The sequence below is a fragment of the Vigna angularis genome, chromosome 2 (assembly GCF_016808095.1).
Source record: "Vigna angularis cultivar LongXiaoDou No.4 chromosome 2, ASM1680809v1, whole genome shotgun sequence".
In the NCBI taxonomy this organism is placed as follows: Eukaryota; Viridiplantae; Streptophyta; class Magnoliopsida; order Fabales; family Fabaceae; genus Vigna; species Vigna angularis.
Genome location: NC_068971.1, coordinates 49,520,764 through 49,544,638, shown reverse-complemented (window position 1 = coordinate 49,544,638; position 23,875 = coordinate 49,520,764). Strand labels below are relative to the sequence as shown.

The window sequence follows — 23,875 nt, the reverse complement described above, 5'->3', positions numbered from 1 at the left end:
TTGCTTTTTACTTTACATTCTGCCTTTTCTGCACTTTCTCATCCAAATTCTAACGAATACACATTTTGGTTTCTCTGTGGAATCTCAATCATAATCAGTAAATTATAAAAAATGCTTCAAAGTTTTCTTTTTTCTTTTTTCCTGAAAATTGTGACTTTCCAGCCAAACGGTGCACTGAATCATAAGGAACTTTTGTAGCAAGCTTGATCAGTGGCAGTGATTTTTTTTATGATTTGTATATAGTGACATTCCCATAGATTCTGATCCAACCCCAGTGGATTGGATCATCCTGTTGTCTATATTATGTTGTTTTTAAGTAGAGGAGTATCTACAACTGGCAGATAAATTTGCAGAATTTGGCTTTATACTTTGGAACCACGTTTCTGTGTGAAATTCTCAAGTATTGAGTCTTCATTTACAAGCATTCACTGATTGCATTGAATTTTACCTGTACCAAATTCGATTCTTGTACTCTAGAAGACGGAAAGCAGAAAACGAGCTATGCTATTAGTTCTAAGATTAGAAAAAGGAATTGGTGTTTCAGAATATGGCAAGACCTGAAATTTTATTCTGCATATTTAGTATCTGATTGTGCGTCTGACATATTATTGCTTGTAAAATAATCTAGCTGCAAAAAAGAAAATGACAGGAGTTTTATTTAAAGCTAAATCCACTAGTTAATATTGGACAGTGTGTTACATTTTGTCAGTATGCAGCAAGAGGCACACAGAGTATTTGACGAGGATTAGAACAAATTGATGTTTTGAAAATATTATTTTGGTGCTGCATTATTATTGGGTTTGAAAAGAATAGTTGGATTAACACTACTTGTATTTGGTTATCTTTTGTTAACTACATGTGGTTTGAAAGCAATCAAATCGACTGAAAAGATTTGGAATGCTCACTAAGTGCCCATTCATTTGTGGTTTTCTAGCAAATGCGCCAAGCAACAACTTGTGCTTTCTTTAATCCCTTTTTCTTCTTTTCCCACACCTTGGATTTGTTTTTCATTTTTCTTCTCTTTTAACAGCCAAAGCGCATGAACAAAGGTTCAAAATTCTATCCGAATGACCATATACAAATATTATATAAACGCTTTCTATGTTTTCACATTTGCTCACAGTCCTGTGGCATGTAATATTTTTGCCGGAAAAGAACCAATCAAACGTGATGAAGAGAGAAAGAGAGAGAGAATTGTCAATGCGTTACTTTTTGGATTAAAGCTCCAAGTGGTAGTAGTAATACTCTGTTTGGAGTGGATTGTTAGTAGTGGCACATCAGCCAAATAAGCACACTCCACATAATTTTGCAGATCCCTTTTGCCTAATAAGACATTCAGGAACGTCAAATTCTACTTTTATTTCCCAACTCTGGCATGGCTGTAGATGCATAGATTGTGATGTACCTGAGAAGTGACATGCCACTTGATCGATCTTGACATGCTTAGTGACACAAAAATCGGTTCTTTATCTTTGCAGCATATAATAACTCTTCAAATCAAAAGTAAAAGGTTAAAGCAACTCATAAAGAGACAGCGAATGCCTTACATCCAGGAGGCCACGGAAACATCTTGAATGGATAAATAGTAATACTAATGCTAACTTTCATATAAGCTTACTCCTTTAATGTTCACAGAATAAAATATTCGACCATAATGTTCAACGAAGCCGACCTAAAACTCAAGTTACAATTTTGATTCTACTAAATAGTTGGTATGTTGCAGAAAGAGGAAAATCTCCACGAATATCAGGAGGAGGAATGAGCCTCAGGGAAGGGAGCACGTAGGCTAAACTCGACCATTGATATGCGTACCAATTAGTTGAGAGTATGCGTGTGAGATAAGTGATGATTGTATTTATGACCTAGTGCCTTGCATTTCATATTGTTAGGTGAATTGTTTCACTTTTTCAGAACAACTGCTACTGCCCGACATAACCTTAGCCAGAAAAACCAGAGAATAAAACTAACAATAATAATTTCAAGTATCCCAAAATCTTCATAATTTTATAAGAGCCCACAAAATTTAAAATAAAGAAACAATCCAAAATTTGAAGGGATAGGATTAAGTCACGGGTGATACCTTGATGCAGAAAGATTTATACTTATTAATGGGTAATTAGTTATGTCTGGGAAGAGGATTGTTGAAGAGTTGGGTTGGGACATGCACCATCATGAAAATCCTAACGTGTGACCATGTCTCTTTCCTGAGACGCTGAAAGAAACAGTTAACGAAGATCACATGGAAAAATTGAAAAGAGATGAAAATCTTTTTAACTTCTTTTCTTTTTATATTTAGTGAATAAACTTAAATTAAGGATATGTTTTAAATCTTATTTTATCCTTGGCGCATATTTCGCTATAGTTTTTATTCTCAAAATCCAGTAATATTAATTTAATTTTGATAAAGACAGGATAAAGATTGATAATTTTTATTTTCCAAAATTGAAATACAGTACTATTTTATTATTAATATAAATAAAAATAGATTAAGTAATATTATTTAAATTAAAAGATATTATGGTTTAACGAAAAATCAAGATAATATGTTTCAGCACATCTATTTACTTTTTTTTGTATGTGTGACGGTTATTTTTTATCTACAATATTTACATATACTTATCTTTTTATCGCGTTATTGTTCATCATGTCTACTATTTTCTCTTTTATCTTTCAGTCTTTTGAAGAGTTTAGATACTTTTCAAAGTTCGTCTGAGAAGATAGAATAAAAAAAGAAGAGTTTTGAAGAATCTTTAGTCCTATATAAGTCAAAAATGATAGATAAACATTGTAACAGAAATTGAGATAAAAATTGGATGAAGATGTTGGTAAGAATATAAAGTTTAAAAGTAATAATAAATAAATATATGACCAGTGGTTGCACATATTATATATAGGCAGTGGCAGATATCGATCTGATCCAAATATAAAATAAAAATCCCTCCTTTTACAGACGCAGTTTCAGACATATCAGAGAGTTTTCACTCTTCTTCTCAATCATGACTATGGAGCCCGACATTGAATCCAAGTACACACACAATGGAAAGGTTATGGTGGGCACTGCCATTCTCCTCTTCCTTCTCATAATCTTCATCATTCTCTTCAACGCCTACGTCCGCTTCTGCCGCCGTCGGCGCCGCGCTCTCTTGTCCCATTCCCTTCTGACCACCTCCTTCCCCGAGCCCTGTCTCGATCCTTCCGTCATCAAGTCCCTTCCCACTTTTTCCTTCTCCGCAGCCGTCCACCGCTCTCTCCAGGAATGCGCCGTGTGCCTGTCGGAGTTCGCCGATGGTGATAAAGTCCGCGTGCTCCCCAACTGTAAGCATGGTTTCCACACCCACTGCATCGACGCCTGGTTCGCCTCTCACTCCACGTGTCCTCTGTGCCGAACTCCGGCCCAACCGGCCAAGGGTTGCTCTGACGATGAAGCCGGTTCGGTTCCCGTTTCGGAAGCGGACGAGGGTTGTTCTTCGTCTTTGGGTCCCCCAATTGCGTGTCCGAGAAAGGCGTTGGATGTGGTGATAGAGGTGGGAGATCTGGAAAGAGATTTGAATCCTGCAACGGAAGATGACGGATTCAGATGCTCATTGAAGAGGTTTTGTAACGCTTAAGCGAGTCAATGCTAGGGTTTATCATAATCTAATCCCTGAATTTGGTTTTAATCTGTGAATCTAAAATCACTGAAATCTCAAATCTCAGTTGAATTTGGTTAGTAATGCACATTTGGACCATTCTAATTTTCGATTATTTTACCTTTTTGTGTGTATTTTATTAAAAGCAAAAAGAAAAAAGATATTGATTTTTGTGAGTCAAGTAAGTAATTTATATTAAGTTTTGATAGAAAGTATTTTGTAAACATAAATTGTTTCACTTTAACTAAAAAAAATAAAATAAAAAGTATGGTAGGACGCATATGCTTAAATTTTAAAGTAGGTAGGTTGTCTCTATTTTTTAACATGTTTTTTTTTAATTTGTTTACAAATTATTATTAAATATGGAGAATTATTAGATAAGTTATGAAACCTTCACAATAATACTTTTTTTAATAATTTTAAACTATACAAATAACATTAAAAATATATTCGAAAATAATGTGTTCTTAATGTTTCTCTGTTCAAAAGTCAATGAGAATCCAATAAAGAGTCTTTCAAGGCAATTCTTCTGTACATGCATGATAAATCTGTATTTTTCAGTTAATAAGTTTTAATAATATAATTCAAACATTTTAAGTAGAGGGGAAGAAGGGAATGGAATGGGACGTTATGGTAATTATAAGTGAATACTTGAACACTGAATATTTTATCAACGTATAATATTTTTTTTATTATATTATACAACACACACATATATATATATATATATATTCTGGTTCTTTCTTCAGTATTATATTTATAATACATATGGTTAAATTTATGTACATTTATTTCATTTTTTCATTTTCCTTTTCGTGTAAAAAAAAATTGTAAATAGATATGATTTGTCAAATTAGGCTCATAAAATGCTCGCCCAGACAAGACTATTAGGGTGCAGTAAAAAATTACAATTCAATATCAACTAGAAAAATGCCAGTAGCATATACTTTTCAATCAATTTTTATTATTTATTTAAATTTTTAAAATCTATGAAATTATGAGAAATTTTTATTACAAACTCAAATTTATTAATTATATATTTAAAATCAAATTTAATTGATAATAAAACGATTTTGAAGATGTGTTGATAGTAATCATGGACTAAGTTAACAATATTCTAAAACTGAAATGGGCTGATCCGAATGAATATTGGGCTTTGATTGCCAACACTAAAGGTGTCCGGCGTTTCGCCATGCATTTCCAAGGTTTCATCCTACACCTTCAAATTCCATAAATACCCTTATAATTAATTAGAGTTCAGTGTATTAATTAATTGAAGCAGCATGGAATATATACTTTCTTCTTCCCTCTTGTGCTCTACCTCCATTTTATTTCTTTTCCTTCTTTCGTTCAGTGATTCTTCAAAGAAATTGAGGAAGATTTTAATTGAACTTATTCGTTGGAGGCGGTGGCAGGCAGTTGAAGGTAAATGTATTGACATTAGAAGTAGAAAAGTGTTTTTTTTTTAAGATTATGACATCAAACAGGTGTTATAAAAGAAAAATCGGATTTTGAAATCCGATGTTGTACCTCTCGTATTTCCATTTCCAAAGCATACCCTTTTTTCTTTAGCATTTTGATATCCGAGAATTGTTCGTCGACGCACAGGCTTTAACACGCCGTGTGTAGAGGTGTTTCTGCTATTCATTTGTTAAACTTCCTGACGTTTACCCATCATGATCAACCATCTCAAGGTTCTTTTTATTTTCTCTATCTTGGTTCCTTGTTGTGGTGTTCATCATCTTAGCCATGAGCCTCTCCTTCCCGAATACCAAGACCAAAAATCATTATTTTCTCAAGATCCCTTCTATTCTGAATCACCACCACCTCCTCCTTAGTAACCATCTTTTTTTAAGCCCCCACCTATTCCCTTCTTCCCACCCTTTCCTTTCCCTCCACCTGCTCAAGAAACTAAGGCTCCTTTTCTAGTAAATTCCATTGGAAATGCAGGAGTTGATTTCGGAAAATGCAGGAGTTGATTTCGGAAGTGCGAAAATCATATAGCTATGAGATTTCGAAGGTGCTGACATGCTAACTACACACCTGTGTTGTACAAACCGGAGGAGCCTAAATGGTTAAGGTTTACCGTGCTTAAGCCAAACATGTTTGTCTCGTAGAGCAATATTTTTTTTTTTAAAGTTGGTTTATTTTAAATGTTTAATTGTATTATATTATTTTAAAATCTAAAAGTTTATTAAATAATTTTAAAATGTTTAATTATATTGTTTATAATGTAAAAGTTTCTTCTTTTAAAATGTTATAAATATTATTTAAAAATTTGAAATTTAATTTATTTTGAATGTAAAAAAGTTTATTATATTATTTTAAAATGTTTAATTATATTATTTATAAATGTTTAATTAGATAATCATTTGTATGAATATTTTAAATTTATTAAAAATATAAATTTATTTAAAATTCATATGAAATAATTTTAAAAATTATTAGGTAGTTTTAAGTATTATTATTTTGGTGTTTTAATTTTTAAGTTTATTAGATTATTTTTTATTTTTTATTTTAATTATAAATTTTTAATTTATTCTATTAGTTTTTCATTTTGTTAAAATTTTCAAATTGTATGACTTTTTTAAATTATTTTAAAAAAATGGTATATAAAATTGATATCAAAATTTCGAATGATTTTTTAGGTACTTATGTATTATTATTTTGGTATTTATTTTTAAATTTATTAGATAATTTATAATTGTTTAATTTATTGTATTAGTTTATGATTTTATAATTTAATTATAGATTTTGAATTTATTATTTTTTTTTATGATTAAAATTTTAATTATATATTAACTAATTATAAATTAAAAGAGAGTAAAGAAGAAGAATGAAATCCAACGCGGGAGATGTCAAAATGTGAGAGAGAAACATAAAAGTGAAACTAAAACTGGTCAAGAATCTTTGACTAGATTCTTTTAAGTTTTTTATAAATTAAAACAAATTAAAAATGTTTTTAATTATAGTTTCATGAATTTTTCTTCTTCTCAAAAATACCTTCGATACTCTTGTTTAAAAAATACTTGTACCTTCTTAGGTAGTAACTTGATATCTATTTTTGTATTCATTATGTACCTAAGAGTACACAATAGGGAAACATATTCATCTTTTCTATAATTCTCTAGTGCATTGTTACGAATATTTGAAAGCTTGTCATGTTAATGTAAAACGAAATTTTAAATTTAAGTATCTAATCTTAAATACTTAGAGTTGTACCATTGTTGAATAATTTTTCTTAAATATTTAAGGAACAGATTATATTCTTTTTACTTCACGAATAAGTAAAAAAAAATATGAATCATTAAAAGGAATGTAATTTAATGTTTAAAAGAATGAAAATAAAAGAAAAAAGAAATAAAAAATTAAGTTGAAGTGGTTGTTTAAATAAATTGAAAGACAAATTGAGTGGAGTGGATATGAAGTGATAAACTTTGATATGGTGATGTTGGTTAAGTTTTATAATATCACTACTTTTGTGGATTACTTGAAAATAAACTTATATTGATAAATTTAATTTATATCATTTACTTGTTAAATTATTCAAATCTTACGTAAAATAACTTATTATGTTTAATGTTTTGCGGGTTATAATAATCCGATCAACACTGTATAACAATGTTCTTAAAAATGTCTAACTAAAATGATTTTATTTACAGTATTAATTTTAATAAGGTATCTTTTTGCATGTTTTGGACTTAAAATCATTTTTAATACTAATTAAATTTTAATTAAACAAGTATAAGTCAATCAAACTAATATAAACATTAAAAGCCAAATGTCTTCAGATTAAGTATATTCAAAGAGAAAACAAAAATAGATACGTTACAAATTAATTTTTCATAGATAAAAGCTGTAATGAGAAATTTTAACATATTTTATTTGTCAAAATTTGATAGAACTTACTTATATGTTTCTAAAAAAAAGTTTTTTTACCGATTTGTAAACAAATGTAATTCTTCATGTTTTCACATTACATTCTTCTCGTTTAAATGAAAAAAAAAATCGCATTTTAAGTTAATACTTTTTAATGTTGTTTTTCTTTGATCAAATTTTAATATTTTATCTCACACTTTCAACAAATTATTAGAAAGTGAGTTTATGCCTAACTCAACCCCACAAAACCGGCTTGTAAGGTGAGGTTTGCACCTCACTTATATATTATAATTTGGCCTTATCTCTAGTCGATGTGGGACTTCCAACACACCCCCTTCACGCCGAGGTATAGACATCTCGTGCGTGAAGGGGGTGTGTTGGAAGCCCCACATCGAAGTCCCACATCGACTAGAGATAAGGCCAAATTATAATATATAAGTGAGGTGCAAACCTCACCTTACAAGCTGGTTTTGTGGGGTTGAGTTAGGCTTAAACCAACCTTCTAATACAAATCATAAAAAAATTCCATTTATTAACATGGGTTAAAAAAAGTATAAAATAAAATTATTTAATGAAAGTAAAAAACTAAGAATACATATTCAATATTTATCAAAAACACCATTATCATGCATTGATAATTTGTTGCATTTAGTCCATTTTAAAATTTTATGTGCTAAAACATATTTACTATATAAAAAGTATGAGTGGAACAATTTATAACTTTTATCTATTCTACCATCTTATAGTCTAACTCATTCACCTTCTAGCATCATGTAAACAGTTACCAACTTTTAATAGGTGATAGATAAATTATATACAAAATAGTAATACAAAATCCTTCTATATTTTAATCTCTTTAGAAAAGTAATACAACCGTGTTTTATTTTTACTCCAATTTTTCCATTGATAACATTAAAAATCTCGAGCAATGAATAATGTCTTGCATTAAAATATCAACAGGAAGTTGTATATATAAAGTATGAACTGATGATGAGTACCAAAAAATTTAACGACATGTATATTGTTCGGCTTCACTGTTTGTACCTTTTGGTATACTTTTCGACTTTATCTTTTTGTTCTTTTGTTTCCTTTTTCACTCATTTATATATACATACATATATATATATATATATATACCTTTTTCTGTATCATTTTGTACAGTTAATGAATCAATACATTCATCTCTATCTTCATCCTTCTGACTTCTCTTTCTTTTTTCTTCCTCATAACCTTTTTTTTATTACTGCTTAATAAATCTATGATAAATGATACTTGAATCTTAATATTAAGAGATTAGGAGGGTTAACAAAATATAATTTTATGTACTTTTGTAATAATGGGTGATAATAAATGGTATGTTGTAATCAAATGAATATAGTAAAACTGTTAAAGAGGTACTTGACTTTGAGGAAAAGTTTAAAGTAGTCATTTTAAGTAAATTAGTACAAATGAGTTTTTGTCTACATTATTATTATACGAAGATGTCATTTTATCATCATTTAACATCTCTGTGGAAGTTACTTGACTATATGATTAACTTTTGTATTATTCTGGATTTTTTTAACGCATTTGCGAGCATGTTTTTTTAGCTTGATCCAATATGCATTTTTAAAAATTTATTAATTATTTTAAAAATTAAATGTGTTTTTATTTTCTTAATTTAATAAAAATTAAAATTAGTCTCTTTTTAAATCGTTGAAACCAGCATAATTTTTTATCTTTAAAATATATAAATTTAACCAAATTTTATTAAATTTATCTATTGTTTCATAATATCATTTGAGTTGTTTATATAATTTCACATATTTTTTTTATTCAATGTTAACTGAGAAACGCGTTTGAAATGTCAAATAAATTTAACAAAATTTAGTTAAAATAATTAAATCTACACATTTATAACATTGAGATTAAATTTGATTAAAGTTTCAAAAATAAACTAATTCTAATTTGTAGTTAAAGTTAATAGAACAAATACATATTTTTCCTTATTTTAAATTCACAATTTATATTATTTACTGATAATTTTAATGGACAAGATTAGCAAACATTTATTATTTATTTATTTTTAAAAGTTTGTATTTATTATTTGTTAATATTTTTTTGAGGTTTATTTAAATGTTTTTCAACATGACCTCTCAACTATATGTTCCCAACAATTTAAATAAACCTCAAAAAAACATTAATAAAATGGGGTTTGATAATTATTAATTGATTATAGCATGTATGAGATTATTTCTCTTGTGGTAAATTGAGTTCTAATATTTAATGTCGGATTATGGTTCATAATTTATGCTTATCGTCAATGATGATTTTGAGAACCTAAGATAACATTCCTAATTCTAACCACTTTTACGTTTATTAAAACTTTAATATTTTTTTTTCTCAAACTCATCTATTTGATGCTATGTGATGTTCCTGATGAACAATTAGTAATTAGATGGAATATTTTTTAATATTTTTTATTTATTTTTGGGTCTAAGATTTACATTAAAGAAACATTTTGCTCTTGTAACTTAAGATTTTGAATGTAGCTCTAAAAAATAAAAATGAATAATTGGGTTGATAATTCTAAAGATATTTTAATTTTAGGGTCCAACTTTTTAAAAATTAAATAGTAAGTTCTCAATTTTTTTCAGACTTGTGATACAAAGCACCATAAAAATGATGAGAGAAAAGGAGATAATTTCTAACTAATTGTTTTGAATGTTGTAAATTGTTGATAAAATCATGAAACATTTTTTTTTAGGTTTTCAATTTTAATTATTAATTTTAATCCAGTAATATTAATTTGATTTTGATAAAAATAAAATAGGAATTAATACTTTTAATTTTTTATTATTAAATTAGAATGTAGTATTATTTTATTATTGATATAAATAAAGATATATTAAGTAATATTCTTTAGATTAATCAGTTAATATATTATCTTTTATTTTCATTTTTTAATCAAGGTCCTGTATATACATGTTTAAGTCATGGAAAATCATCATCCCGAACCATCTATTTAGTTTGTGTGTGTCACTGATTTTTTTTCTTCTACAATATTGACCAATGAAGAGTGGTTGCAGGCAGTCGAAGATATCGATCTGATCCAAATATAAAATAAAAATCCTTCCTTTTACAGACACAGTTTCAGACATATCAGAGACTTCACTCTTCTTCTCAATCATGACTATGGAGCCAGACACTGAATCCGAATACGCATATAACTGCAAGGTTATGGTGGGCACTGCCATTCTCGTCTTCCTTCTCATAATCCTCATCATTCTCTTCAACGCCTACCTCCGCTTCTGCCGCCGTCGCCGCCGTGTTCTCTTGTTCCGTTCCCTTCCCACTTTTTCCTTCTCCGCCTCCGTGCACCGCTCTCTCCAGGAATGTGCCGTGTGCCTGTCGGAGTTCGCCGACGGTGATAAAGTTCGCACACTCCCCAACTGTAAGCATGGTTTCCACACCCACTGCATCGACGCATGGTTTGCCTCTCACTCCACGTGTCCTCTGTGCCGAACACCGGCCCAACCGGCCAAGGGTTGCTCCGATAATGAACCCGGTTTGGTTCCAGTTTCCGGAGCAGAAGAGGGTTGTTCTTCGTCTTTGAGTCCTCCAATTGCGTGTCCGAGAAAGACGTTGGATGTAGTGATAGAGGTGGAAGATGTGGAAAGAGGTTTGAATCCTGCAAGGAAGATGACGGATTCAGATGCTCATTGAAGAGGTTTTGTAAAGCATTAAGCTAGTCAATGCTATGGTTTATCATAATCTAATCCCTCAAATTGGTTTTAACATGTGAATCTAAAATCACTGAAATTCCAAATCTCAGTTGAATTTGGTTGGTAATGCACATTTAGACCATAGTAATTTTCTATTATTTTACCTTTGCATGTGTTTTATTAAAAGCAAAAAGAAAAAAAGGTATTAATTTTTGTGAGTCAAGTAAGTAATCTATGATAGATTTTGATAGAAAGTATTTTGTAAACGTAAATTGTTTCACTTTAACTTCAAAAAAATAAAAATAAGAAATGCTTGGTAGGGGGCATATGCTTAAATTTAAAAGTTGTTCGTTTTTTTTTCTTTTAACATGTTATATAAGTTATGAAACCTTTAAAATAATATGTATTTTTTAATAACATTCAAAATATATTCGAAAATGTGTTCTTAATGTTTCTCTGTTGAAAAGCCATTGAAAATAATTCAATAAAGCAACTTTCAAAACAATTCTTCTGTACATGCATTATAAATCTGTAATTTTTATATAATATGTTTTAATAATAATTATAATAAGGTTTAATAATATTTTCTTTCTTTATTTTCATTCATTTTTGTTCAATATACAATTTATTTTCTTAAATATTTAATATGATCTTAATTTTTATAATTTATATTTAATTTAGTACTTTTATCAAATAGTAATCATATAATTAATAATTAGATATAATTAGTAATTAGATGAGAGATTTTTAGTTTTTTTAATTCTTTTTGATTCTCATAAACTACACAGTGGATATGATTAAGTAAAACTAGTAATACTTTGAAACTATGTACCAATTATCTTAACAAATAATTTTGCAGTTTTCATTTGTATAAGGTATGCTATACTTATTTTGAATTCAAAGTCGTAACATTATTTATCAATTAGTTTTAACCTGATTGTAAATTTTAAGTCCTTTATAATACTAACTATATTTTAATAAAACTCATTTTTCCCGTAGTTAATATTTTAAAAAATAGTTAATTTCTGATTATTCACTGCAGCCGAATCTTTTGTATACAACTGAAAAAACTATAGCATCTGTAACCCTCAAATGTTGGCGCCATCACGCAATCAAGAAATTTAAGAATTCGCGCCTTTTCTCAATTTTGCAAATTTCTGTGTTCAAATGTCACAAAACCACCGCCAGCCATTATCTCTGCATCTAAATTTCTTCATAGAATCAAATCAAATAAATATGAATATATTTTAACAGAAACCTTTTTGTAGCAATAAATGAATAATCTTTGCTGCTTTACTAGGTTTCTTTCTACACAGATCTATATTTTGGGTGTGTTATAGACAATCACAGCCAGAGCTTCCCCTTTCTTATTCAAAGGCGTGCATTTTAGGATTCTTAAGATGATCATTAAGCGGAGCATGAAAACTGAAATTCCAAAACGATTCAAGTCAGAAAAACGAGGGGAATCGGAGATTCATAAGGAGAGGAGAACAAATGGGGTTTTTTCTGCTGAAGGAGTCTCTGGATCCAGTGAGGCGCCGTCCAATTCAAATTCCATGGACTCCAATGGCACAATTCGAGACCTGCCCCCGCAACCAGAAGAAGGGGTTCGTGCCATTCAAGCCCAGTCTTCCAGAGGTCGCACCAAGAAGCTTCCTTGCAGGTTCAGTGATTCTGTTCTTTACGAACGATTAGGGTCTGAAAACGGGAATGGGAATGTTTTACAAGACGTTGCTGCCATGAGTAGTGAGCGGGATTCTCCTTGTTTTCCATGTTCTGCTGTGCTAAGAGATTCCGAGTACTCCGTCAAGACTGTTAGAAAGACGGTTATTGGAGGTCGTTCTGTGTTTGTTAAAGAGAAGATTGATGCTGTGCCTGGACTAAGTACCCACGTTGAACGTGTGAATGGAAGTGTCAAAAGGAAGAGGGATGCTTGCAGATTGGATGATTTTTGTTTGGGTGATATAGTTTGGGCAAAGTGTGGGAAGACCCATCCTGCTTGGCCTGCTGTAGTCATTGATCCTTTCTTTCGAGCTCCCAAATCCGTCATAAACTGCTGTGTCCCTTCTGCACTTTGTGTTATGTTTTTTGGTTACTCCAAAAACGGGAATCGAAGGGTAAGGGTTTGATTTCTATTTAAAAAAAAAAACTGTTTTTGTTTTGAAAAGGAAACTGAACAGGTTGCTTAGACAATTCAAGGAAATATTGAATAAGATGAAAAAAATATTATCTTGGAGTTTTTCTTATTTTTGGATTTTAAAACGTATATTCTGGAATTTGTTTTAAGAACATGTTTTGGTTGAGAAATTGAATGTTGAGTTATGTAGAATTGTTTTAGGTTTTTATTACAACTTAAAAATGAGAAAGGAATCAAATATGCACTAATTTTGTAGTTGCGTATGTTCATAGACTTGAGTTTTTGGTTGTGTTTTTAGTGTTTAAATATTTCTAAGAGAATTATGATGGGCAGGACTATGCCTGGGTGAAGCAGGGGATGATATTCCCCTTCTGGGAATTCATGGACAGGTGCGTATCTGCTGCAGTTGTTTCCGCAATAATGTTTTGTATTTACTTACTAAAATTGCCTTTGTTCAGGTTCCAGGGGCAGATCAAACTGTACAAAAATAAAGCAAGTGATTTTCACAAGGCAATGGAAGAGGCAATGTTGGCCGAAGATGGCATTTTGGACTTACACTTGGAAGCTGATCAAAATTTGGTGGCTGCGGATTCCCCGGTTGACCACCGTCATTCCTATAAAGATCAGGTAGTTTTATATCTTTCACTTTGTTTTGCGTATGATCATGCTTAGACTAATGACGAGAGCATCTGTAAGCTTCATTTAGCTTAAGAACGAGGTCTAGTGATGTCGTGAACTTGCAATATAGATTACAAAAGCTGCACTGTATAGCTGATTTTCGTCTTACTTGGAAGGACTTAAGGAGTGCGTAATGATATTCAAGCTATAGCCTCTAATGTAGTCACTCCCTACTTCAAGAGTTCAAATTAACATCCTAGAATTTGAATGAGTATTGTTTCAGTGGCCCAAAATGTAAAAGCAAATGGGACTGATAGTATTATGAATTTTCAATGGTATCGGTTACACCAAAGTTAAGAGATTTTTAGCCCAGCATGTGAAGTGAAAGCAATCGTGCAGTTTTCTTGAAATGTTTTCTTGTTGTCTTTTCATAGGATATAGCATAGGCATAGCCGTGTAGGCGTGGCTGACTGAGTTTTAGTTTGTTCAAATCTCTCACGTAGACTTCAGAAACATGCCTTTGATATAATGACATATGCATAATGTTGTAGAATTATGTCACAAACCATATTTCGTATACATTCCTGGTTACAAAATCAAAAAATGGAAAGTTTAACATTTAAGGTTATCTCATTATAGTTTTCAATAAAACCTTTTTCTATTTTTTGATTCATTTACCTATCGCCCTATAGCTAAATCGTATACATTCATGGTTTTGGAAACTGATCCATATAATTAAATATATTTGTGTAAACTCGGGATCAGTTGGCCGGTTTAGGTAAATTTGTTTCCTTCCTTATTTGCCGAAAACCTTTTTTAAGCCTTTAATCTCTTTTCATATATCCGTACGTGAGTGAGTGTGGATAATTTAGTCAATTAATCTTTTAAATCTTAGAGTCTGGTTAATTCTAGATTTTTTTCCGGTGAATAAATTATGTAGGGTACACTATCTTGTGCTGGCTGTGGTTTGGTGTTGCCATGCAAAACCATAAAGAAGATTAAGGATTCAAGTTGTGCTCCTCAGCACTATTGCAAGCCCTGTGTAAAGGTTCTGCGATGACTCTGCGTAGATGTCTTTCATTTCTTGACAGGATAAATTTGTTGCTGACATTTGATTACTCCATTGGATTCTGTTATCGCAGTTAATAAAATCGAAACAATATTGTGGGATTTGCAAAAAGATTTGGCATCATTCAGACGGTGGAAATTGGGTGAGATTGTCTACTTACTTAATGTATCTATTATTAGATTTTATTTATTTATTTCAACAAAAAAAAATAATATTTTGAGATGTGGTGGTCTGGGGGGCTAATTTCTGACAGGTATGTTGTGATGGTTGTAATGTTTGGGTGCATGCTGAGTGTGACAAAATTTCCAGTAAACTTTTCAAGGTATCGTGTGGTGACAGTTTTCATTTTTGTCCTGCTTGTTTTATTTCATTTGATAAAAAAAGTATAAGAGACTGATTAGTTTCTTAATGCAGGATCTGGAAAATATGGATTATTATTGCCCCGATTGCAAGGGAAAATTTAATTGTAAATTATCAACATCTCATGCACAGAAGTCAAAAAAGATGTACGTAGAAATTATTTATTCCTTCCTCTACTCATTCTTTTAAGGACATCGGACATATTGATTTTGATTTTATCTGTGAATCTTATGTGATATTTTTCGACATAGATCAATGGAGGATAGCCAAAAACTTGTATTACCTGAAAATATTGCTGTGGTATGCAATGGCCTGGAAGGAATCTATATTCCAAAGTTTCATTTGTAAGTCTCCAACACTTTATCTTTAATTTTTGTATTAGGAAGATGAAACTGTGTTCTAGATTTATTAGCCTACCTGAATAGGTTCACAAGCAAACCTATGTTCGATCTGGGAACAAGTGAACACTTGTGGTGATTAAACCTATTATGTCATTCAAGTAGAAATTGATATAGTTTCTTTTTATTACATTTTCTTGCAGGGTTATGTGCAATTGCGGCTTGTGTAGTTCTAGGAAGTATACACTTACTGAATGGGAAAGACATGCAGGTTGCAAAGCCAAAAAATGGAAACATAGCGTGAAAGTAGAAAGCACAATGCAACCGCTAATAAAATGGGTCTGTGCCAGTTCTTGTCATACTAGATTCATGGCAATACTCTCTGGTGAATTATGTGTTGTTGTTATTTATTTATTAATTTTTTTGTATTCACGTTTATGAAAAATATTACTCAGATTACTTCACTGCTGTCTAGTGTCTACATCTTTCTATTTCAAACATCTCCCAATTTTCAATTACGCAGCTATTGTTATGTAATATGTGTATATCATGCCTTCATTTTTCCATATAATGTGTTTATACTAATAATATTTACTTCAGATCAGTAACCACAAGACCCCAACGGGAATTCCCCCGCAGTTAGATCAGCAGCAAATTCTGTCCTTCTTACAAGGTGAATTTCTATTTCATATAAACCTTTACATATTGAAGCCTCAATTTCTCTTATGCGATCATGTGCTATGACACGTGGAAGTCATATATCTTGTTGAATATATCTTGGAAAGGGAGAGATTAATTTTCCTTTTACCTTATTTTTTTCAGAGAAGTACGAGCCAGTTTATGCAAAATGGACAACAGAAAGATGTGCCATTTGCAGATGGGTCGAAGATTGGGAATATAACAAAATTATCATCTGTAACAGGTGTTGTCATCATTGTTCATGTTATGATGGATCTGAAAAAGTTTCATTTCTAACTTACTGGATGAACCGTCAATTATGTTATGTGCATGTTTATTGTGCAGGTGCCAAATGGCTGTCCACCAAGAATGCTACGGGGCAAATAATGTTCAGGACTTTACTTCCTGGGTTTGTAGAGTTTGTGAAACTCCTGATGTTGAGAGAGAGTGTTGCCTCTGCCCAGTAAAAGGTACGTTATTCACACCGAGTATTTTTTGTTGTCTGACATTGTTATATATGCTGATGATCCTATTACTTCACTCTACGACAGTAGCAACTGATGGATCGAATACACTATTTTCACCAAGAAATGGACTAGTTTTCACGTATACCAAGAATGGCTTGATTTTGTTTGATATTTAATCTCTACACCAATTTATGAATGCTATTAATTATTCCCTTTTTTACAAATTTTAGGAGAATTCTCTTTGGGAAAATCTGATAAAATTTGAACGATAAGGAGAATCCTCCTATAAGCTTCATGCAGTAGATATGATTACATCTAAAGTCTTAGAACTGTCCACTTTCCATTTGAATGATTGTTTTTCCCTCATTATTTTTGGCCACGATCAATTGCTAATCTGCTTTTACTATACGGGGAAAATGATTTGCAGGTGGGGCTCTGAAACCAACTGATGTTGAGATGTTGTGGGTTCATGTCACATGCGCTTGGTTTCAGCCTGAAGTTCTTTTCCAAAATCATGAGGCAATGGAACCGGCCACTGGAATCCTCAAGATTCCTCGTAATTCCTTTTCGAAGGTATGGCATTGGACTGAAATGTCTATGTTCATTCTAAAGAGGTTTCAGCTAGAAGCCTACAATATTCTTTCTAGCAGTACCTTCAAAACTTTGTGATTCTTTTGATATCCATGCAGATAATACAAAAAAAATTACAATCGTACACATTTTTTATTTTTATGATGTCTTACTGAACATAAATGTTCTTTAAAATTGTTCTTTACAATCGTACAATCTCACCAAAGAAATCGTTCTTTAAAATATTACTTTTACAAACACTTCCTACTCAACATAAATATACACTAATAATACATAAATAGCCTGATCATACATCGTCTAATCTTCTACCTTCAATTCAATGCAAATACAAGCACTCCTCCCCATGATTTTATTCATATTGATTGGTAACATAGTGGTTGGGTTGTTATTTAACATTTTGTTTCTCCCTTTTCTTGTTGGGTTTGGGCGTCCTATACTTATAGATTAGTTTCATTGTTTCACGTTTCCTGTCTATTTTGATGGCAGACTTGCGTGATCTGTAAACAAAGCCACGGTTCCTGTATAAGTTGTTGCAAATGTGCTACACATTTTCATGTGACGTGCGCGTCAAGAATGGGATATATCATGGAAGTAAGTTTAATGGTCCCTCTGAATATGAACAAACCAAAGTTCTAAAATTGTTTGTGGTTTTCTTCTTAACTTGCTTCATCAATCTTTCCGTAATAAATAAGGTTCCAGGGATGTTAGCATTTAATTGTATGATGATTGCCACTGCTGGGGAAATATTGATATTGTTTGAATTTACAGTTGCATTCGACAGAAAAGAATGGGACAACAACAACGAAGATGCTAATATACTGTGCAAATCACAGGTTTGAGCTCTGGTCACTGAAGTACAATGGCTTGTTTTCCGTGATTTTTTTTTGAGAATGTTCATATATAAGAAAAATATCATTTTAGGGTCCCAAACCCAGATTCAGGACTGGTTGTACATACACCCATGGAGGTATTCTCACCGACAGTTTCGCTTCAAAATCACCCGAGGTGCTTCAGGGGATCAAGTCTGGCTTCCGCAAAGAATGTAGAACTTCTTGAACCTTCAAACTCTGAAATTCATGAGATTGATCCACTCTCCGCTGCCCGAATTCGTGTGTACGAAAGGTCTTCCAATAAGGTAATTTAGAACATTTTATTGTGGCCGTAAGATTATATGAGATTTTATAGCCTTTTGTATATGGTCATAGTCTCTTACTGTATTTCAGCTGCATCCAAAACTAAAATACTAAAATCTGGATTTGGTGTAAAGGGGTTATTTGGGATTTTTACATTTAATAACTTTATAAGGAAAAACACATGCATTATGTATATTTGTATTTTTTTTTATGATAATAAAAAATAATAAAATATTTAGTATTATTATTATAATTATAAAATTAAATATAAATAATTATAATTTTATTATAATAATTTTATTTATTTTGTAGGTAATTTTTTAATTAAATTAATTAAAAAATGGTTAAATTTAAAAAATATTGAAAAAAAGTTAAATTTAAATAAATTATCACTTAAAAAGTAATATTAATAAAATAATTATTTTATTTTAAAAAATATTTGAAAGATAAAATTGAATACGAAAAGGAAGAATTTCATTAAACATAGGTATAAAAGTAAGTTATATTTTAAATTGCAATTTCTAATTAAAGGAAATCGTATTTGAGAACATAAATTTTAATTAAAAAATTGAGATTTTATGATGATTTTTTTTAAATAATAAACATATTTTTTGAAATATTTATTCTTACAAAAGTATTTTAAAATTCAACCTATATATATACCCTTTAATATTTTTGAAATCTATCCGTTAAAAAGTATATATTTTTTAAATTATTCCGTACATTATCTAATCTCTTTTGTTTCGTCTCATTCAATTTATTGCCAGAAGAATGCTGCGCCTGCAATTCACTTGCTTGGGGGGCCAAAGCTTCACTCTTTAGGTGAAATAACTCAATTGAATGGTATTAAGGTAATACTTTTTTTGGTGTTTGACCTCTGCTTTTGAAATGGGTAACAAGTCTTTTTGAGTTGTGACTGCGATTCTTTTCCCGTTTGGTAGATTTTTTTTCCTGAGTTATATCTTTGTTCTGTGACAGGATGATCAAGCTCTTGAATTTTCTTCTCTTAAGGAACGTCTTCATCATTTACGGGTTAGTTAGTCTCTCCATTTGGTCAAATTAAAACTTAACTTTTATTTTCAAATTAGCGATCTGTTTGGTTTTCTTGCCTGGTTATATTCAACCTTTAATGTTTTGGGGTTCCAGAAGACAGAAAGCCAAAGAGTTTGCTTAGGAAAATCAGGAATTCATGGATGGGGCCTCTTTGCTCGTAGAGATTTACAAGAAGGAGAAATGGTAACTATGTTAATTTAAGATGAATTGTAGGATAAGTATTACCCTAGTTTCCTTGAAGCACAAAATGGACTTGTTTTTTATGCGTGTCTGCAGGTTGTTGAATATCGTGGTGAGCAGGTACGACGTAGTATTGCAGACCTAAGGGAAGCAAAGTATCGTTCAGAAGGCAAAGATTGTTACGTGAGTATCTTGTTTTTTTATTTCGGTATTGCACATTACACCCAACACTTTCAGTATGCTACCTTATTCTGATAAAATAATGAGATTTCATTGATTGGTAACTCAAATTTTATGTGCTTTGGCTTGCTGTTTGCTTCACAGTGAAAAATGATAAATTAATTGTTTTTTTCCCAACTTTTTATAGAGTTTTTATACAGAAGTTCTATAAATATTGAGATTTATCAAAATTTGATTTTAGATAAATAGTCCTTTTTATTCTCATTAATTCTACTTGGGTCTTAAATATTAAGGTTAGGCAGTTCCATTTTTCATGTCTGCGAATTGCTCCACCCTCCCTTTCCAAGATAGTCAATCTGCCAAAGCTAAACTTTTTAGTTGGGGACATGGGGAATTGTGACTTGAACTTTGGTGCTCTACCTATTCTATCATGTTCCATTTGTACCTCTAGTTCATGTTGTTCAGATTTCTACAACAGATGTTTAGTGTTAACGTTGGGATTCATTGTACTGCGATCTAAATGCCAAATGATATAAACTATGCAGTTGTTCAAGATTAGTGATGAAGTGATGATTGACGCAACGGATAAGGGCAATATTGCACGTATAATAAACCATTCTGTAAGTCATTCTGACGAATCTTGTCTTTGGACTCTGGTTTTGCGCCGAAGGTAGAACTGATTTCATGTACTTTGGTTGCTCTATGGCGCTAAAAAAATGTGGGAGATGTTGGTGTTCAATGATGAATTATTTGTTAATGATTTTTTTTTAATCAACCTGTCTGTTACAGTGCATGCCAAACTGCTTTGCTAGGATTATGTGCTTGAGTGATGAGGAGAATCGGATTGTGCTTATTGCGAAGACCAATGTTTCGGCTGGTGAAGAACTAACGTACGGTTTGTTGTGTTTGTATATTTTTAACGTTTGTGCATTTAAGGAATCATGCATATTGAACTGAACGTGACAAACATCATATATAATAATATAATAATGTCTTACTTTTAGGAATGAAGATGCTATTTAGCTTAACATTTTGTGTCTTTAAATGTTGCAACAGGTATAATTACTTGTTCGATGTAGATGAGCCAGATGAACTGAAGGTTCCCTGTCTCTGTAAAGCCCCTAATTGTAGGGAATTTATGAACTAGGTTCCCTGTCTCTGTTCTACATTGTTTCCAGGCCTACAAGTTTTCCAACCATGAGGAAATATTTGTTGATTCTTCAACTTTTAGGCTTTTTCATAAGTTAATTAATTTGTATACCATTGGATTTCAATTTATAGAATAAAGGAAAATTTGCTTACAATGAATTTACTGTAATGACATATGTTCCATAATATTTTTCGCCTGTACTTTTTTCGGTACTACAGGTATTTTTTATTCACATCTATTGTTCAAACAATTAATTTTAAGAGCTTAACTATATGATGACTTACTATGTAAACTCTTATAATCAATTGAAAATCACCTTAGATTAATGGTATCTAATTTGAATTGGCCATCTCAGTTATTGATTGTATTGACTGGTTTGAATGAGAGGGAGTGAATTTTTGAATGGTATAAATTGGTACAGAACAATTATAAAGTATTATATGATGAAGAAAATTATCCATAACACCCGTAAAAAGAAATTGCTAAATGTATATCTCGATGCCAAACACCTAAAAAACAATAAACATGTCCTGCAATTTAGTCCGAAAGAGAAATTTATTCAGAATATAGTTTTCAAAAGAAGATACTTTTTTAACAATTTTTTTTTGACAACTTATTAACTTATTTGTTATTGGTTTGTTTTAAATATTTTTTCAAAAATAAATTCAAATGAATTAATAAAATAATGAGATGTTACCGTTGTTAAAAAATTGTTATGAAAAAATTATTAAAATAGTTTTCTTTTTAATATCCACCATTAGCAGTAGAAAGATAAAATGTCATAATTAATAGAAGTAACTTGATTCAAATATACTAATATTATTATTATTTTGTTTATATGCATTAAGCTTATATTAGAAACTTGGAAGGAGGAGGAATTTGTTCCTACTTTGACCAAACCAATTATGGCGAGAGATAGAATTTGCATGCGGTGTAAATGCAGTTTCAGAAATGGATTGAAGCCAAAAAGAGAGAAAAAACAGGAACAAAATAAATCAGAAACACAAAAACACGTACCTAGGTTTGGCTGTTAGTACTTTGGGTAGACCTATGATGTTGTGGTAAAATTAGCATTGAAAATGAAAAACCCTAATTAAGTGTGAAAAATTGGATGGACAGGAGTGTTACTCTCCCACTATATAAATTTTCTCCTAGGTCCAGTGATAACTCGTCTTGGTGTAAAAGCATAAAACACCAAGCCGAGAATAAAAGAAAAAAAACCTCTGACCGTGATTTCTGAATAAAAATGGATCACTCTGCAAAACTCCTGTGGGTGTTGGGTCTATGCGTGGCTGTAATGGCACAGCAGGCAGCTGCAGTGGAGCTATTGAAAGGAAACCTTATTGGCGGAAAGGAAACACCAACAGGAAAGACTCTGATCAACAAGGTATGTTCAGCGTCCCCAACCAAAGACCTCTGCGTTCAGGTCCTCTCTTCTGATGCACTAAGCACCACCGCAAACCTCAAAGAATTGGCAATCATTTCCCTTAGGGTTGCTGCCAGAAACGCTTCTGGCATCCTCGCCGACACCAAAGTTCTCATCGATGACGACGAACTTGACCCTGATGTCCAACAAGGTTTGGCTGATTGCAAGGAGAACATCTTGGACGCAGAAAGCCAGCTGGAGGACACCATTGCTGCCTTGATGGTCAATTCTGATGGTGACGCTCAGCTTTGGCTCAAGGCTGCCTTGGCTGCCATCGACACCTGTGATGCTTCCATCCCCGGAGACGACGACATTCTCTCCGTTGAGAGCGCCGTCTTCCGCAAGCTCTGCAACATCGCCAACCTCGTCATCAAGCAACTCGCTAATCCAACCAAATCTTAAAAACCTTCGCCTCTGTGAACCCATACATATATCATTTTGTGTATTACTCTTTTCCTCATCCGGTGTTTGTCATTTTGTAATGTGAGAAAATGAAGGTTGCTGTGTTTCAGAAGTTACACAAACAACGCGATGATATGTGGTGCATGCAGGCTGATTTTCCGTGTGAATCTTTCATTTGGTTATTTTAAAAATTTTGGTTGAGAATTATTAAGATATATGGATTTATATAGTTTCCTCGTTCTTATTTTTTCAATTTTGTGAAGAATGGCACACTATGATATCATTCTATTAGTAGTTGGCCTTAGGATGACACCTACGTTAATTTGACATGATTTTTGTAATAAGAAAGTAAAAAATAATGAGAACGGTAGAAGTGTGTAAAAATATAATCAATTTTTCAATAATAAAGATGTTCGTACTAAATGACAGAAAGAAGGATAAAAGGAATCATATGCAATTTTTCAATAAAGATAAAAAGGAGGCTCTCAAGGATATCGCTATACACTGTTTTAGCTCTTAATAGAATAAGTAATATATTATATATTTTTATGAATTTGTCTATAAGAACTTATTGGAGAAGAAATAAATATTCACGAGCAGTTAAAACAAGACGCATGTTATGAATTCTTTGGATGATCAGTTTCTTCCTCTCTTTAAGAAAAAAATAGAATCAATTTTTTCACAAACTAAAATTAATACACACACATATATAATTTACATTTTTTTATTTTGAGCTCATGTATAAACTAATACTTAATAGAGAAGTTAGTTTTTTTCTTAATTTTTTTGTAAAAATATCAAACATTTCACAATTAATGAGAATGACATAATATAGTCTGTATAATAAATAATCACAAATTATTATTTTGAATTCACTTTTA

General features: G+C 31.4%; 4 protein-coding genes across 5 annotated transcripts; all 4 read left to right on the top strand.

Annotated features, from left to right (window-relative positions):
* The first annotated feature begins 2,882 nt into the window (after positions 1-2,882).
* On the top strand, positions 2,883-3,750 carry LOC108328572 (RING-H2 finger protein ATL5). The gene has a single exon (XM_017562452.2). It carries the CDS (start codon positions 2,997-2,999, stop codon positions 3,606-3,608), a length of 612 nt encoding a protein of 203 aa, XP_017417941.1. The 5' UTR covers positions 2,883-2,996; the 3' UTR covers positions 3,609-3,750.
* A 6,830-nt stretch (positions 3,751-10,580) lies between these two features.
* On the top strand, positions 10,581-11,261 carry LOC108328797 (RING-H2 finger protein ATL5). Its single transcript, XM_017562689.2, has one exon. It carries the CDS (start codon positions 10,677-10,679, stop codon positions 11,211-11,213), a length of 537 nt encoding a protein of 178 aa, XP_017418178.1. The 5' UTR covers positions 10,581-10,676; the 3' UTR covers positions 11,214-11,261.
* A 928-nt stretch (positions 11,262-12,189) lies between these two features.
* On the top strand, positions 12,190-21,394 carry LOC108327933 (histone-lysine N-methyltransferase ATX3). 2 transcript variants are annotated; one of them, XM_017561671.2, is made up of 23 exons: positions 12,190-13,329; positions 13,683-13,738; positions 13,808-13,976; positions 14,908-15,015; positions 15,110-15,178; positions 15,290-15,358; positions 15,451-15,542; positions 15,648-15,740; positions 15,938-16,073; positions 16,335-16,407; positions 16,557-16,656; positions 16,758-16,882; positions 17,307-17,452; positions 17,957-18,061; positions 18,239-18,303; positions 18,392-18,605; positions 19,374-19,454; positions 19,582-19,635; positions 19,750-19,839; positions 19,933-20,019; positions 20,562-20,636; positions 20,806-20,906; positions 21,073-21,394. In XM_017561671.2, exons 1-23 carry the CDS (start codon positions 12,613-12,615, stop codon positions 21,161-21,163), a joined length of 2,916 nt encoding a protein of 971 aa, XP_017417160.1. In that variant the 5' UTR covers positions 12,190-12,612; the 3' UTR covers positions 21,164-21,394. The 2 variants fall into 2 exon arrangements, with proteins under 2 accessions (XP_017417160.1, XP_017417159.1); XM_017561670.2 differs by having other exon boundaries at positions 12,191-13,329; positions 19,371-19,454.
* A 958-nt stretch (positions 21,395-22,352) lies between these two features.
* On the top strand, positions 22,353-23,211 carry LOC108327638 (pectinesterase inhibitor). Its single transcript, XM_017561325.2, has one exon. It carries the CDS (start codon positions 22,413-22,415, stop codon positions 22,992-22,994), a length of 582 nt encoding a protein of 193 aa, XP_017416814.1. The 5' UTR covers positions 22,353-22,412; the 3' UTR covers positions 22,995-23,211.
* Positions 23,212-23,875: the final 664 nt, after the last annotated feature.

Coding starts and splice junctions, on each gene's coding strand:
- LOC108327933 (XM_017561670.2), top strand. CDS start 12,613: ATGATCATTAAGCGGAGCATGAAAACTGAAATTCCAAAACGATTCAAG. Junction 15,359..15,450: donor TTTCCAGTAAACTTTTCAAG/GTATCGTGTGGT, acceptor TTCTTAATGCAG/GATCTGGAAAATATGGATTA. Junction 19,636..19,749: donor AACGTCTTCATCATTTACGG/GTTAGTTAGTCT, acceptor TTGGGGTTCCAG/AAGACAGAAAGCCAAAGAGT.
- LOC108328572 (XM_017562452.2), top strand. CDS start 2,997: ATGACTATGGAGCCCGACATTGAATCCAAGTACACACACAATGGAAAG.
- LOC108327638 (XM_017561325.2), top strand. CDS start 22,413: ATGGATCACTCTGCAAAACTCCTGTGGGTGTTGGGTCTATGCGTGGCT.
- LOC108328797 (XM_017562689.2), top strand. CDS start 10,677: ATGACTATGGAGCCAGACACTGAATCCGAATACGCATATAACTGCAAG.